This window comes from Podarcis liolepis (genome assembly GCF_965112155.1).
Source record: "Podarcis liolepis genome assembly, chromosome: 7".
Classification (NCBI taxonomy): domain Eukaryota; kingdom Metazoa; phylum Chordata; class Lepidosauria; order Squamata; family Lacertidae; genus Podarcis; species Podarcis liolepis.
This window is the reverse complement of record NC_139561.1, coordinates 46,387,489-46,400,670: the sequence shown is the minus strand read 5'-3', so window position 1 is coordinate 46,400,670 and position 13,182 is coordinate 46,387,489. Positions and strand designations below refer to the sequence as shown.

Sequence of the window (13,182 nt, the reverse complement as noted above, 5' to 3'; positions counted from 1 at the left end):
ATACTTAATGTAGCATCAACCATCTCTTAGATACTGCTGTCCAAAAAACAGGTGTTCATGGGGTGGGGTTGGATTATTGGCTCCTCTGTGGTAAGTGCTAGGTAATTATACCACTTGTGCCACAATCAACAGAAGTTGAGTAATAAAATTTGGAACCAACTTGGGAAGTTTTTATAGAAAATTATTAAATCTGTCTATGGGGGGGGGGGGACACTGTATACTTTTTTGGGGCGGCGGGGGCGGCTGTCCTTACTTGGTGAGTCAGATGGTGTAGATGTCCCGGGCTCCAACAAGGACTTGGGCTTAATCTTCCATTTCACAATTGGGGAGCGCTGCAGACAAAGAGGAAGCTTTGCATCTGTAGGGAATAAAAGTCAGGTGAACATGTTAACCAGATTGAGAAAGAGGCCTGCTGCAGTTGAGATAGATAATGATGCTGGCAGTTCTGTAAAATGTCACTAAGTACATTCTGTGTGTAATATTTAAGGATCACTGTACACAGTGCTCCAGCAGATGCTGTTCTGTTCTAGAGCTCTTGGCAGTGATATCCCACTTCTAGCCTCATGGCAGATGGGCTAAAGTCATATGTACATAGCAGTAGTTACAAGCTGGCAGATGAGCACAGCTAATGGACAATGGCCTTCGGAGTTCAATTCCTTGGCTCCAAGTACAGTGGTACCTCTGGTTACGAACTTAAGGTGTTCCGGAGGTCTGTTCTTGAGATGAAACCGTTCTTATCCTGCGGTGCACAATTTCCATTCGCATCCTGGGACAAAGTTCTCAACCAGGAGCAGCTACTTCTGGGTTAGTGGAGTTCATAACCCAAAGTGTTTGTAACCAGAAACATTCGTAACCAGAGGTACCACGGTAGATTTTTATTGGTATTCTTATTGCTTGTCAGTTTATGCTGTAGTAACACACTTCTGTCATAATCTTTTTATTCAAGAGAATCCATGAACCCCCAGTTTCGCATTATCAGGATATGTGGCTAGTGGCAATTCCAATGGACATGTAAGCAGTGACTTGCCTATTATTTCTTCCAAAACCTGCTTATATTCAGATCTCACACAGAGGCTTGGTGGTTTCTTTGTATCACAGTTCTGACATGCATAACCTCTTATCTTGTCCAATGGTCTTTTATACTAATGAATGTTTCACTGACCTTTCTGATTGCCTTATTTATTTTCTCCCTTTTTAATATAAGGCCATTTGGGACTTTATGTCTGCACTATCTTATTGTTGACCCTTTTAATCAACATTCAGACTGTTGCAGATTACTCACACACCCCTCAGTTTATCTCTTGCCTACATGCCTTACACTTTCTTCTCCCCTATCCATATTTTTAACCCCTCTCTATTTCATTGAACTTGTAATATATGATGAGACACAAGCTGGTGATAACCAATAAGAAGGACGGCAAATTTAAGCAAGGCTGGTGGTCCAGATTTTTGGGGCGGGGGGAATTATCTTAAAAGGTAATATTACTCTTAGCTCCATAGCTCTACTCTTTCTCCTTCAGCCATGCACATTTAACACTATAGTGTCCCATCTTGGTCCATACCCACTTCACAAACATTTTATGAAGCAACATCATATATGATTTCTCTCTCTCTCTCTCTCTCTCTCTCTCTCTCTCTCTCTCTCTGTGTGTGTGTGTGTGTGTAAAACTTACATTCTCCCCATCTGCTGACCAGCAACAGCCTGTCTCACTTAAGGAACACTCCAGGTCCCTGGTAATTCAGTACATACCTGAAGCCCAGTGCCTATTTTAGAAAAAACTAACCCTTGCCTTCTGCTGACAGCATTTTGAGACTACTATCTAACCAGTTCCCCACACTTTGAAGTGTTGAAGACACTGTCCTACACAGTTCCCAAACCACCACAAAACCTAACACTGGTACCTTGTATATTAATTCACCTGACTTACTTTTACTTCTAAATAGGTGGCAGGGATGAAGGCCAATCTCACTGAATCAGTGCTTAGTGGAAGAAAAAGCAATATAAGTCTAAAACGTTGACAGTTGTTTCTTGTTAACAAATCCAAAATGAAATGAGACTGGGAGAAGGGGATTATCTGAAAAGTACCCCAGGGTGCATGGAAGCAGAGTTTTTGCTTCTTGCAAGAGCCACCTAGACAGTAAATTCATTCTTTAGATCATGATTTGTACTCTGAAAGAATGCTGTGCTTTGCATGTTTACTTACGGTGCAGCTCTGCTGCACAGGCCTGGTCCCTGAGCTGTTCTTCATGAACAGACATGGCCCTCCGGTTTGCCACAGGCTTCAGACGAGATTTGGGTTTGAGTTGATTGTCTGAAAGATAGAGGGTAGGGGTTATATGCTATTCAAGCAGGCCTTGACAAATTTCAGGCGTATTCTGGGAGCAGCCACACAGAAAGTAGGTTTTGCTGTTAAGCCATATCTTCTCCAGATTTGGCCAGCCTATCACTGGCAAGCTACAAGCTTTGGATTAATTAGCTACATCCCATGCAATGTTCCAAGAAATACAAGTTTGCTAAGACAGCCAGATTACACTTTCCTTCTCCCTTGTTCCAAATGAACATTATAGCAAATTGAGACATAGAGAAAACTTGCTTCACTGTGCTCTGGCCTCTGGGATGTTGGCAGAGAAGCAAGCAGCAAGATTTTGGGAAGCAGGATTTCAATACTGGAGCCCCACTAGTACCGGAATCTACTTAACGTACCTCCAGCAATCACGTTTACGTCAGCATATGAATTCTGTAGCTCGGCAAATGCTCGTCCTTCTCCAGCATTGCTAGTCCTCCGCATAGGAAGAGGGCCTGCTGTGCTTCTCCCAATCCTGGGCAAACTGCTGCTCCAGCTCTCTTTTGCTTTCTGCTCTCTTGGGCTGGCTGGCTCTTGTACGGCAAAAGCTCTTCTTGGCGAAGAGCTGAGTTCTGAACACTTGCCCTTGAGCTCTACATTGAGTTGCTTCCCAAGAGCTTTCCAGGATAGTCTCCCCTCACTGGATCCTCCACTGGGTTCTGTACCTGTTCTGCCAGCAGCATCGGCAGGACCTAGCCGCACGGAGGGATCTGCAATACAGCACCACATGCTATTAAGTGGACCGGCATTCACCCCCCCCCCCCTCTTACATGCTTGATCAGTTCTTCTGGGATGATTCTGCATCTCCAAATCATTTATTCCCTCTTTCTACCATTATTATTACTTTTTTACATTTTTTACATTACATTTGGAGGAAATCCCCCATTGTCCCATGCCTAGCTTTGGCCCTGAGCTCTATATGCAGATTGCCATGGCAAGTGTGTGAACAGTTGAAGAGACTGATCTGCTATAGCTAAAGAGTGAAAACTACAGTATTATAAAGCACCATGGAAAAGAAACTCACCAATCTCAAAGCACACCTACCTGTGGACATGGAGTGTGTGCGTGATTTCAAGGGGCAAGGAGGAGATTCCGCTGAACTGTCCACAATATCCCCTAGAAACCAAACAACCACATTCAAGAACCAGGCCAAAAACAAGGTGTAGAATGTGTTTGGGGGCATGGATTACTGCTGAAGGTCCAAGGGTTATTTATCCAAAGTGCAGCTAAACTTGTAAAAACCTAGATCCTGCTGAATGCAGCTGGAGGCTTATATGATATAATCCTTCCCTGCATGTAGAAAACTAACTAGAACTCTTCTGCTTGACATCTAGTTTTCTACATGTATGGGATTTTTTTCTATGGAAGATAGTCTGAAGGCAACCGTAATGAAGCTAAGCAGGTTTAGGTCAGGTCAGTGCCAGGGTGAGATATAGCCTGGGAACCTCATGTATGTATTACTAAATTTTGATAATGGAAAAAGCAACATATGAATGGCATAAATTCCACCAGTGTGAAGTGATAAAGCTTGTGCACAGGTTAACCACTTCACTGAGAACTAGATATCGAACACCATTGCAAGCTCATTATATGTTGCATATTATCTCAAGAGAATTAGTTGCAACCCTTTTGGCTCCATGTGCCAAATTCCTTATCATAGGCCAAATTTGATATATGAGTGGGGTTAGTCACATGTCAAAATCCCTTGCCCATCTTTAATTCCCAATCTTGGAGATTTAGAGCTTGGGGCAACTGGCAAAGTCCTTTAAACATTTGAGCAAGTGGGTGCCACAGGGAGGAGAAAGAAACCTGCATTAAACCTGCTCCTTTCTCCTACCCACCACCACCCTCTCAGATGTTTAAAGGGGTGGGTGGGAGAGAAGAAGCAAGCCTTTAAAAATCGGAGCAGGCAGTGGAGGGTGAGGGAGAGGAGAAATGAGCTTGTGCAATGCATGCTTCTTTCACGTCCTCCGTCACTGTCTGCTCTCTTGGATATTTAGAGAAGCACTCCCTTTCAGACATACCCCACACTTTGAAACTCCAATTTTGGGGGCTTAAACAGGAATGGTGGCATGATTGAACTAAGCAGATTTACCCTCCGTTCATCAGCTGTTGAGTGGGAATTAAATCTTACTGCCTTGGATACATGATCGTGTTTCCTGCTGGGAACAGTGCACCGCCAATGCAGGATTAAACCCTCTCCTGCCCATCAGCAGATGGGCAGGTGGGTGTAATTTGGGGGAAATAGCCTTGTGGGGTAAATGGGACCAAGTTTGGCCTGCAGGCCAGAGGTTCACCACCCCAAATGCCAGGCTGTTGGCACCTCTGCCAGCAGTATATCCTGCTGGCCCAGCTTGAAATTTGGGAGTCATGCTCTCACAAATCTCCACATCATTGTGGCAGGTTTGCTCTAGTTACTCACTTAGCATGAAAATACCTTGCTCTTGCTTGCAGAAAGATACCCCCATAGCTCATATTTGAGAAGATCGGAACCATTACATTATAAAATAGAATTTGAAACAGTGAGTTGATGCTAAAATAAATCATTTGTCATTATGTGTAGCATGATCTCTTGCTCTCACTTCATCAGCAAAAGTAAGACACCTATCCACACACCATAGACATAAAAGCACCACTCATATACTCTGTAAAGAATGAAACTTTACTGTCTCTTCCCAACACCTTCTTCTCTACTATCTCCCCACTTCTCTTTCCCCCTCAACCCCACATTGCTTATAACAAAAATGTCTCAAATTGACTGCAATTGATCTGTGTGAAAGACTCTACTATTTGAAAATAGAGACACTGAATGTATTCTTGTTATTTATGGAAAATCTTTTACTAAAAATATTTATAAAAAAAGGAATGGCAACATATTGGTTCCCAACATGATCTTCCTGAATCAGTGAAAACAGCATTGTTGGCCGTAGCTAGCCTTCCTCAGATTTTCTAAGGTTTACAGAGAGCACTTCAATGAAGAAGTTGTAACAAACAAAGCAGTGGTATTGTTGGTTTTCCTTTAACAAAGAAAACAACAAGCAATGAGTGGGTGGAAAGACACCATGGGCATGAGTTCTGTGTTTTCTCAGGAATATCTCACGTATTATTTCCCTTTCAAGTCCAGTAGATGTCATCAATGCTCAGTGCACAGTCAGAAGGCAAGCGTTTGCAGTTTTCCCTGTGCTTCTCTTTCTAAATGGATGCACTGAAATGCTTGCTGTTAAAACTGGATAGAGTTTCAGGGCTCTCTTTTGTGTGCTCCTTAATTCCACATGCCCAAGGGGGCTTTGCACCTGTGATTTTCACACAGCAACCCATTTATGAAGCTAGGGGAGTTTCAAGAGAAGGTTTTTGATGTGGTATAGTGATAGGAGCACTAAGTGGGTACTGGTTCTTGGGAGCACAGTACAGTATATTGGATTCCAGGGTTGAGGCATCTAGAAATTTGAAACACTTTTCTTGTCCTACAGGAAGGACAAGGTATGGACTGCTCAAGCAATGTAACATAGTGAATAGTAGGAGCAGGGGAGAAGTAGAGTCAGCTGCTACTCACCATCAGAACCAGCTTTCTTAATCTCCCCATCTTTGCTCTGCAAAAGAATGCAAAGAAAAACTCTCAGGGGATAATCCTTTCTGGAAAACACTGTCTCTACATGAGAAAGGCAAGGAAATGGAAATCCTACAACTTGGCACGAAATGGAGAGATCTCAGTTTGACTGAAGTAAGAATTAGGATGCTGTTGGGATAGGCCCCAGTGGATATGAGAGGGAGGGTGCCAGTAATGGTCAGTTTACACACAATTTTGTAATACTATTGTTCTCATGGGCAATAGAATATCCCACTACAATCACTTAAGTGTCCATCAGATACCAGGGACTGAACCGTATCTTGGAGATGAAATGGATTAAAAGGCAACACAATCTGGATTTTTGCCAAAAGAGAGGAACATCTATCCAGTAACTCCCACTACTGAAGAGACTCTGATGTGCACGAGCAAGCCCATTAAGCAACAAACAGCAGATCATTTGGGATGTGCATTTCTTTCCATAGAGACTACTTTTGTTGGTATTACAGACTCACACTAACTATGCATCCTATGCAGGTTTACAAGTACATTGCACTGCGTTCAGTAGGGCTTACCCCCAGGTATGTGTGTACAGAATTGCAGCCTTAGTTATGTTTCCGTTTAAGACAAAATAAAACAGTGTTTTATTTAAAATTAAACTAATTGAAGCAGGCAAAGAAAATAATCTGCTCAGAACACTTTTCATTCCCTAGCTCTCATTACACTTTTAGCTTCTCCCAAAGGAGGCTGCCTGTTCCAAGGAATTCAGAAATCACTATTACTGCTAAAAAACCCACCACCAAAAGCAGCATTATCCTCACCTGTTTCTTTTTACCTTCAGTGGATAACACCTTAGTGACACCAATCCGATGCAGCATGACATGGACACGTTGTTCAAAGGAGCTGGGCAGTTCCCCATCACTCTTCTCAAAAGGCCTCTTCTATAGGACAAAACACATGACAAATTGGGCTGCAATGCCACTTACAGTGGTACCTCGCAAGACGAATGCCTCACAAGACGAAAAACGCGCAAGACAAAAGAGTTTTCCGTTTTTTGAGTTGTTCCGCAACACGAATTTCCCTATGGGCTTGCTTCGCAAGATGAAACGTCTTGCGAGTTCTTGCGAGTTTGTTTCCTTTTTCTTAAAGCCGCTAAGCCGTTAATAGCCGTGCTTCACAAGACGAAGAGACTCGCGGAACGGATTAATTTCGTCTTGCGAGGCACCACTGTACTACTTCAGCAAAACAGACTGGGAGCTTTACCTAGCTAGCATCCTAGCTTGGCTGTGTTGCTAAACCTTACATTTTGTGTGAACCAGGGGTGGGGGTCCTTTCTGAGGTCATTTATCTGGATACTGCCAGGACAGTCAGCCAAGCTAGCTAGCTTTATACCAGGTGCCTTGAACAAGCCACCACCTGCTCTTCACACTCACCCAAACAGTCCAATAGTTAGTAATAGAGTATCCAGTCCCTTTCCCACAGCTGAAATTTCAGTAAGATCCATCTTTCCACCCTACAGCAATCACTGCTATGATGACAAAGAACTTGTACAGCTGCTTCTTGACAGTCATCTGTCTCACTGGGTTTGAGCAGGCAGGGGAGATAAAATAGACAACATCCCCCTGTATAACATCCCCCTCACAACTACAGGATGCTTCCCTTTCTTGACACATGAACACAACTGGAAACCTGTGTTCTTTGAAGATATCTTGACAGTTGGTTTGTGAACACAACCACAGAAAACTGCAGCTTATGCCTAGCTTTGTTAGGGATAAACCTGTTTTTACTCCCTAGCAAAGGGGCATGACCAGTCATCTCTATCATAAGACTCACCATCATCCATCTTAGGGCTAAACTGAGTGTTCATATTCTTGACTTTAAAAGACCAGATTCATTACATGAAATGACCCATAGACACGTAATGGAACATCTTGCTGAAACTAAGGAGGTCTGGGTCTGGTCAGTGTATAAGAGACTGGGAATTCCATGTATGCCACCTTGAGTTCCATGGTAGAAATAAGATATATTAATTAAATAAATACTGAGCCACACACGAGACAGAAAAGACATACCTTCTCATGCCTCACACCAAGACCCTCTTCATCTTCGCCTGACAGAAGAATCAGGGACTGGGACTTCCCCTCCCTGGAGTATTTTGGCCTGGCCCTTCGAGCACTGTCTGGAGTTTGGCTTTGCTCCAGGTAACCTCTGCTCTCCAAAGCCAGCCCTCCTTCCTCAGACTTGCTTAGTGCTTTAGTTGGCTCGCTGGCTTTGCTGGGGGCCCTTAAAATGTCACTAAGCATCAGCTTCCTGCCCCTTGTTGCTGAGGGACTACCCTCGGGCTCTTTCTCTGGCCTGGAACCCCGGCTTGACTTCGGCTTCTTGAAGGCAAAGAAGTGTCCAATTTTCTTTTTCAAGGTCCGAGAACCAGATGGTGTTGTTGGTGTGGCTGCTGCCAGGCAGGATTCCAATGATGCAGGCCTGCAACCAGACAAGAAATAATCATAGAATTACTTGAGGAGTTGCAGTCATATTGACATCTTGGAATCCTAGTGAATTTTTGTGAATAGGGCACCCTTGGTACAAATATGCCCACAATGAACTCAGTGTATTAAATGAAGGAAGAACCAGTCAGGTGCCAGCATAATTACCCACTCTGTGACAGAAAATGACAAATGCCTTGTCTGCACAGGTTGAAGATAGCAGTTTTGAATGTTCCCCAACATCAAAACAGAGAACCACAGGAAGCTAACTGCCAATACAATAGTGCCAGTGGAAGCTACTCTGCTTGGGAAAGCATTGGCTCCTTAAATAGCATTAGATAGCATTGCCACTCCATGTTAGGAAACAGCATTTGTGCTCCATTTCAGCACTGAATGTATTCATCATGCGAAACAATCCAATTCTTCATGCAAAATTTGCCCAATAGTTCTGCCTGCTGTGAAAATTGTTAACAAATCTCATTAAACTTTTATCATTGTCATAATATTTGCCAATGTCATGGGCTGCCTCCCTGATTTCTACCCCGTGGTGCAGAAATGCCCCACCATCTAGTTATTGTTCACTGGTAACGACTGGGCTGAGGAAAACTCTTCACTTACTGTAAATGCTCATGAATCACCTTCTTTGTGAAAAACTCATCTAGCCCTTCATCCAGCCTAGCGATGCTTCTGTCTTCATCATTCTCACGCACAGGAGGCTGCACCTAGGAGAAAGTGCCACAGTCAGAGCGACAAGCAGGAGAAATAAGAAATGGGAGTATGAAATTGAAAAATAATCCACCACCATACAGGCTCTTTACTCTGTTCTCCTTGTTTACACTGCAGACTCAGAGGATAGAAATCAGCTATTTTGTCTGGCCAGCTATTCAAGCAGCAAATACTGTTTGGGTCTAGAAAACTCTTAACTGAAACTTCACATCATATCACATTACACAAATATGATGAGGGCACATAAATCCTAGCATTGCTGTTAGTACTTGTACGATGTTACACAACAAATACATGCAGTGAGGATGCACTCTTTCTTGCTTGTGACAGATACCTTTCTAGGTTTCTTGCATCCTGGATATTCTCTGATATCTTTCTTTAGGATTTGTCTCCTCTACAGAAAAACCTGTTGCTCAGGTATTTAACACTTGGATTTACAGTCACCTTCAGCTCATAAGCAGGCATGACTCAGTCATGGCAAACTCATCAGAAAACAAAAAAATTTGCTCCCTGCTTTGGGCACCGTGCTGTCTGGCTGACCTTCTAAGAAAGGCCAATTTGCAGTCTTGATCATGATTCACCTTCCAAACATGGAAATCTTGCAACACAGTGGACAGAGACAGATCATAATTCTTGGTAACCCCTAAACTGCCCCTCTTTCCATCATCACAGGTTACCAAGAGGCCTAGAAAGCCAAATGGGTGTGAGCATGGTGGGAAGCCACTAAACTGCCTCTCTTTCTGTGCTAGAGCAGGGTCCTTGCATCTGAGGTCCAACACTCCTCTAACTTTCTAGACCATGATTGTTGTGTACACCAGCAGTAAGGGCCAAACTTAATGCAGGATGTCAGAATGAATTTCTAGACTGAATGTAAAAAAGGAAAACAGAATTGTATTCAAAACACGTATAATAGAAGAACAGTTTACTGTATACTTTACATTTGGAGAAAAAAATGGTGGCAAGCACCAGGCGCAGGATTCTAATCAGAGGAGAATCCAGTTTTCTTTCAGAAGAAACAGAAAAAAACAGAAAGGATGATAAGGGCTGGTGTACCAGTAGGAGGCATGCCTCACATGAGCTTTATTAGGCATGATGGCATCTTTTTCTTAACCAATAATATTGAACCTCACCACCTCTTCATCCAGTTCTGATTAACAGCTTCAATATAATTTTCTTCCAGCTATACCAGTAAACTGTGTTTTTAGACATTAGTAAAATATAGAAGGGTATTCTAATGCTGCCTTAGCACGACAGGTCCCAACTTTCTAGACCAGGGGTAGGCAACCTAAGGCCCGGGGGCTGGATGCAGCCCAATCGCCTTCTCAATCCAGCCCACAGACATGTGCTTTTATTTAAAATGCATCTCTGGGTTATTTGCGGGGCATAGGAATTCGTTCATCCCTCCCCCCCAAAAAAAAAATAGTTCGGCTCACCACATGGTCTGAGGGATGGTGAACCAGCCCATGGCTGAAAAAGGTTGCTGACCCCTGCTCTAGACACATTTATTATTGCATTGCGAAGCTCCTGAAAATGACTGCAGTAGCAGCACAGTTAACAATGGAAGGGTTGAGTTATATGCTGTGCGCATACTTTAACAATCATTCTCATCAAGCTACATAGAGATTCATACAACCCATATTCACAGCAGATGGAGTGGTTTCGAAATGAGGGGGCTGGACTGTGGAAGCTTTCCAGGTTCTTTGCCAATTTGTTGGTAGTGCTGGGAACAGTTTAGGAAGCACAATGTAAAGCTCATGTATTTGGTCAAGGGGTGAGACTGGCAGATAGTTACTGAACAAAGGGTGCTGGGTCTCTACACTAAATAAATAAAAGTTTGTTTCAACCATAAACCATTACAAAAGAAAACAATTGACTAAAAAGCACTTGTGGCAAAATGGACTCCATGTACATCTATATGGAAACACATAACTAATCCCCAGGACTAAATACATGAGCCCAAATTTAGAGAATGTTAGTCCCACTCAAGTCCCACTAAAATCAGTAAAGAAAATTAGTTGCAACTGAATTTATGCTTCATTAATATTAGAGGGACTTTCCTGTAGAAGATGGAAATAGACATAAAGAAGACAGGTCTCTAAAAGTGACCATAGTATATGACATAGAAATCCATATACATTTTTAGTTTTGCCCAGAACAGTGCAGACACCACCACTTTTTTATTATCTTGCCATTACTATTTCCAAACATCAAATCAGCTTTCTGTAAATTTGACCAGCGTTCTCAACCTTTCAGCAACCCTGGAAGCAACCTCTCTCTTACAGATTGGATTATAGAGCTACAAAAGAGGTAATACAACATACCCTAAATGTAAACCAATCCTCATACTTTAAAACTGCAGATTATATACGCCACAGTAGGGTTGCAGAATATGCTATTGAAACCCAGATGGTATAAACTGAAATCTGAGAAGTATGAAGGCATTTTAGAAACTTGGTTAATTCTCCAGCCCATGCTTTTATTTAAGCATTTAATGTTCTTATTTAATCATCTAGAATCAGGCCAAAGGAAGCAACTCCTATTGGACATGAATATACAGTCTACTCCCAAATTCTGCTTTAGCTTCCTTGCTGCATGAACCCTTTAGCTAAGAAGGCTCTGATTTAGAACATGGTGTATGTTCCAAAAATCAGAAAACCTTCCTTACACACCTTTAGGACACAGAGTAGAATACAAGCAGGATATGTTCATGTGAGGAAAGCAGTGTCTCCAAGACTCAACACACAATGATGGATCCAGTTAATAACAGTAACTGTTGATCCTACACTTGGTTTTGGGAATGCACCTAGCAGGAGGTCTCCCCTGGTGGCAGCACATGAGTCTCAAGTTATCCTAGAACATTTGCCTCCCTCTTATATTCACAAGTCTGCAAGCCACACCCCCTTCAAGAGAAGCAACCCTGGAGTGTGGGACAGATTTTGAAGTGTTCACAATAAAGGAAGTTAATTATTTCTGTAACATCAGGGCAAGTAATGGAAGCTTCGTAGCAAGTGATAAATGAGGAGGCCTGTATATATGCATTAGCAGTAGCAGTAGTAGTAGTAGTAGTAATAATAATAATAATAATAATAATTATTATTATTATTATTTTGAACAATTGTAACCAACAGAATAAAAAAGCGATAAAATATCAAACATTAAAAACTTCCCTAAACAGGGAAGTACGAAGACTTGCAATTAGCCTCAGCTTTTCATGGACAGTGGCCTAACCAGTGTTGGGGGGAGGACATGCAGACAATAAGCCAAGGAAAATGGGGAGTGAAAGACACAAGTAGATCACATGATACCACCACTACACAGTAGCTGAAGCCATCCTACGCTTCCCTGTGTCTATTCCTGGAAAGATAGTTACAGTGCTAGCTAAGCAACCCACAGCTTGGCACACAACACAAGACATAAGGTCGAGTTAAGCATTACAGTAATTAAACTAAAGAATAGGGAGGGTCCTAGCAGAGCAGAGAGTCCCTCCTGTGTTGTTGTTATTTATGGGAATGGGAGTGATAAAAACTGAAGATAGATATATCTATATCTTCAGCATGGAGATTGTATCCATCTTCCTTCTTTGAAATAGGACCCTTTAAAATTCTCTATACAGAGGTTGTTCTCTCATTATACAAAAAGAGAATAGTGGTCATGTTCCCTGATTAGGCACATCTGATCAATTGTAACCTGAAAAGTACAAGGACTTGAATACTGACTACTTCAGAATACATCAAGAGAGAACATGAAAATATAGAAAAATACTCCTGTTAGAAAGTAAGAGTTGTACTTCAGTGGATAATAGAATTGTAGAGCTGGAAGGGACTCCAAGGGTCATCTACTCCAACCCCTGCAATGCAGGAATCACAGCTAAAGTGTGTGTGTGTGTGTGTGTGTGTGTGCGTGCGCGCGCGCGCATACACACATGTATAAATGCAATTGTGTGGGCCTACCTTTGCATCAGTACTGGCAGAAACACCAGGGTGCAGAACTCCAAATCATTTGGCACCCCAATATGTATCTGCAGAGGATGCTGGGAAATTTTTGTGTGGCCCTGGGAACACAT

The 13,182-nt window shown here is 42.5% G+C and overlaps 1 protein-coding gene across 4 annotated transcripts in view; it reads right to left on the bottom strand.

Annotated features, from left to right (window-relative positions):
• CARMIL2 (capping protein regulator and myosin 1 linker 2) overlaps positions 1-13,182 on the bottom strand; it is a 64,110-nt gene that overhangs the window by 1,347 nt on the left and 49,581 nt on the right. For all 4 annotated transcript variants that reach the window (XM_083514777.1, XM_083514776.1, XM_083514779.1 and 1 more), the window contains 8 exons: positions 9,012-9,115; positions 7,983-8,391; positions 6,732-6,851; positions 5,899-5,935; positions 3,390-3,461; positions 2,705-3,055; positions 2,205-2,312; positions 254-358 (listed from right to left, as the gene is read on the bottom strand). In XM_083514777.1, coding sequence (XP_083370903.1) covers positions 254-358; positions 2,205-2,312; positions 2,705-3,055; positions 3,390-3,461; positions 5,899-5,935; positions 6,732-6,851; positions 7,983-8,391; positions 9,012-9,115 — 1,306 coding nt within the window. The remainder of the gene's footprint in view (positions 1-253; positions 359-2,204; positions 2,313-2,704; positions 3,056-3,389; positions 3,462-5,898; positions 5,936-6,731; positions 6,852-7,982; positions 8,392-9,011; positions 9,116-13,182) is intronic.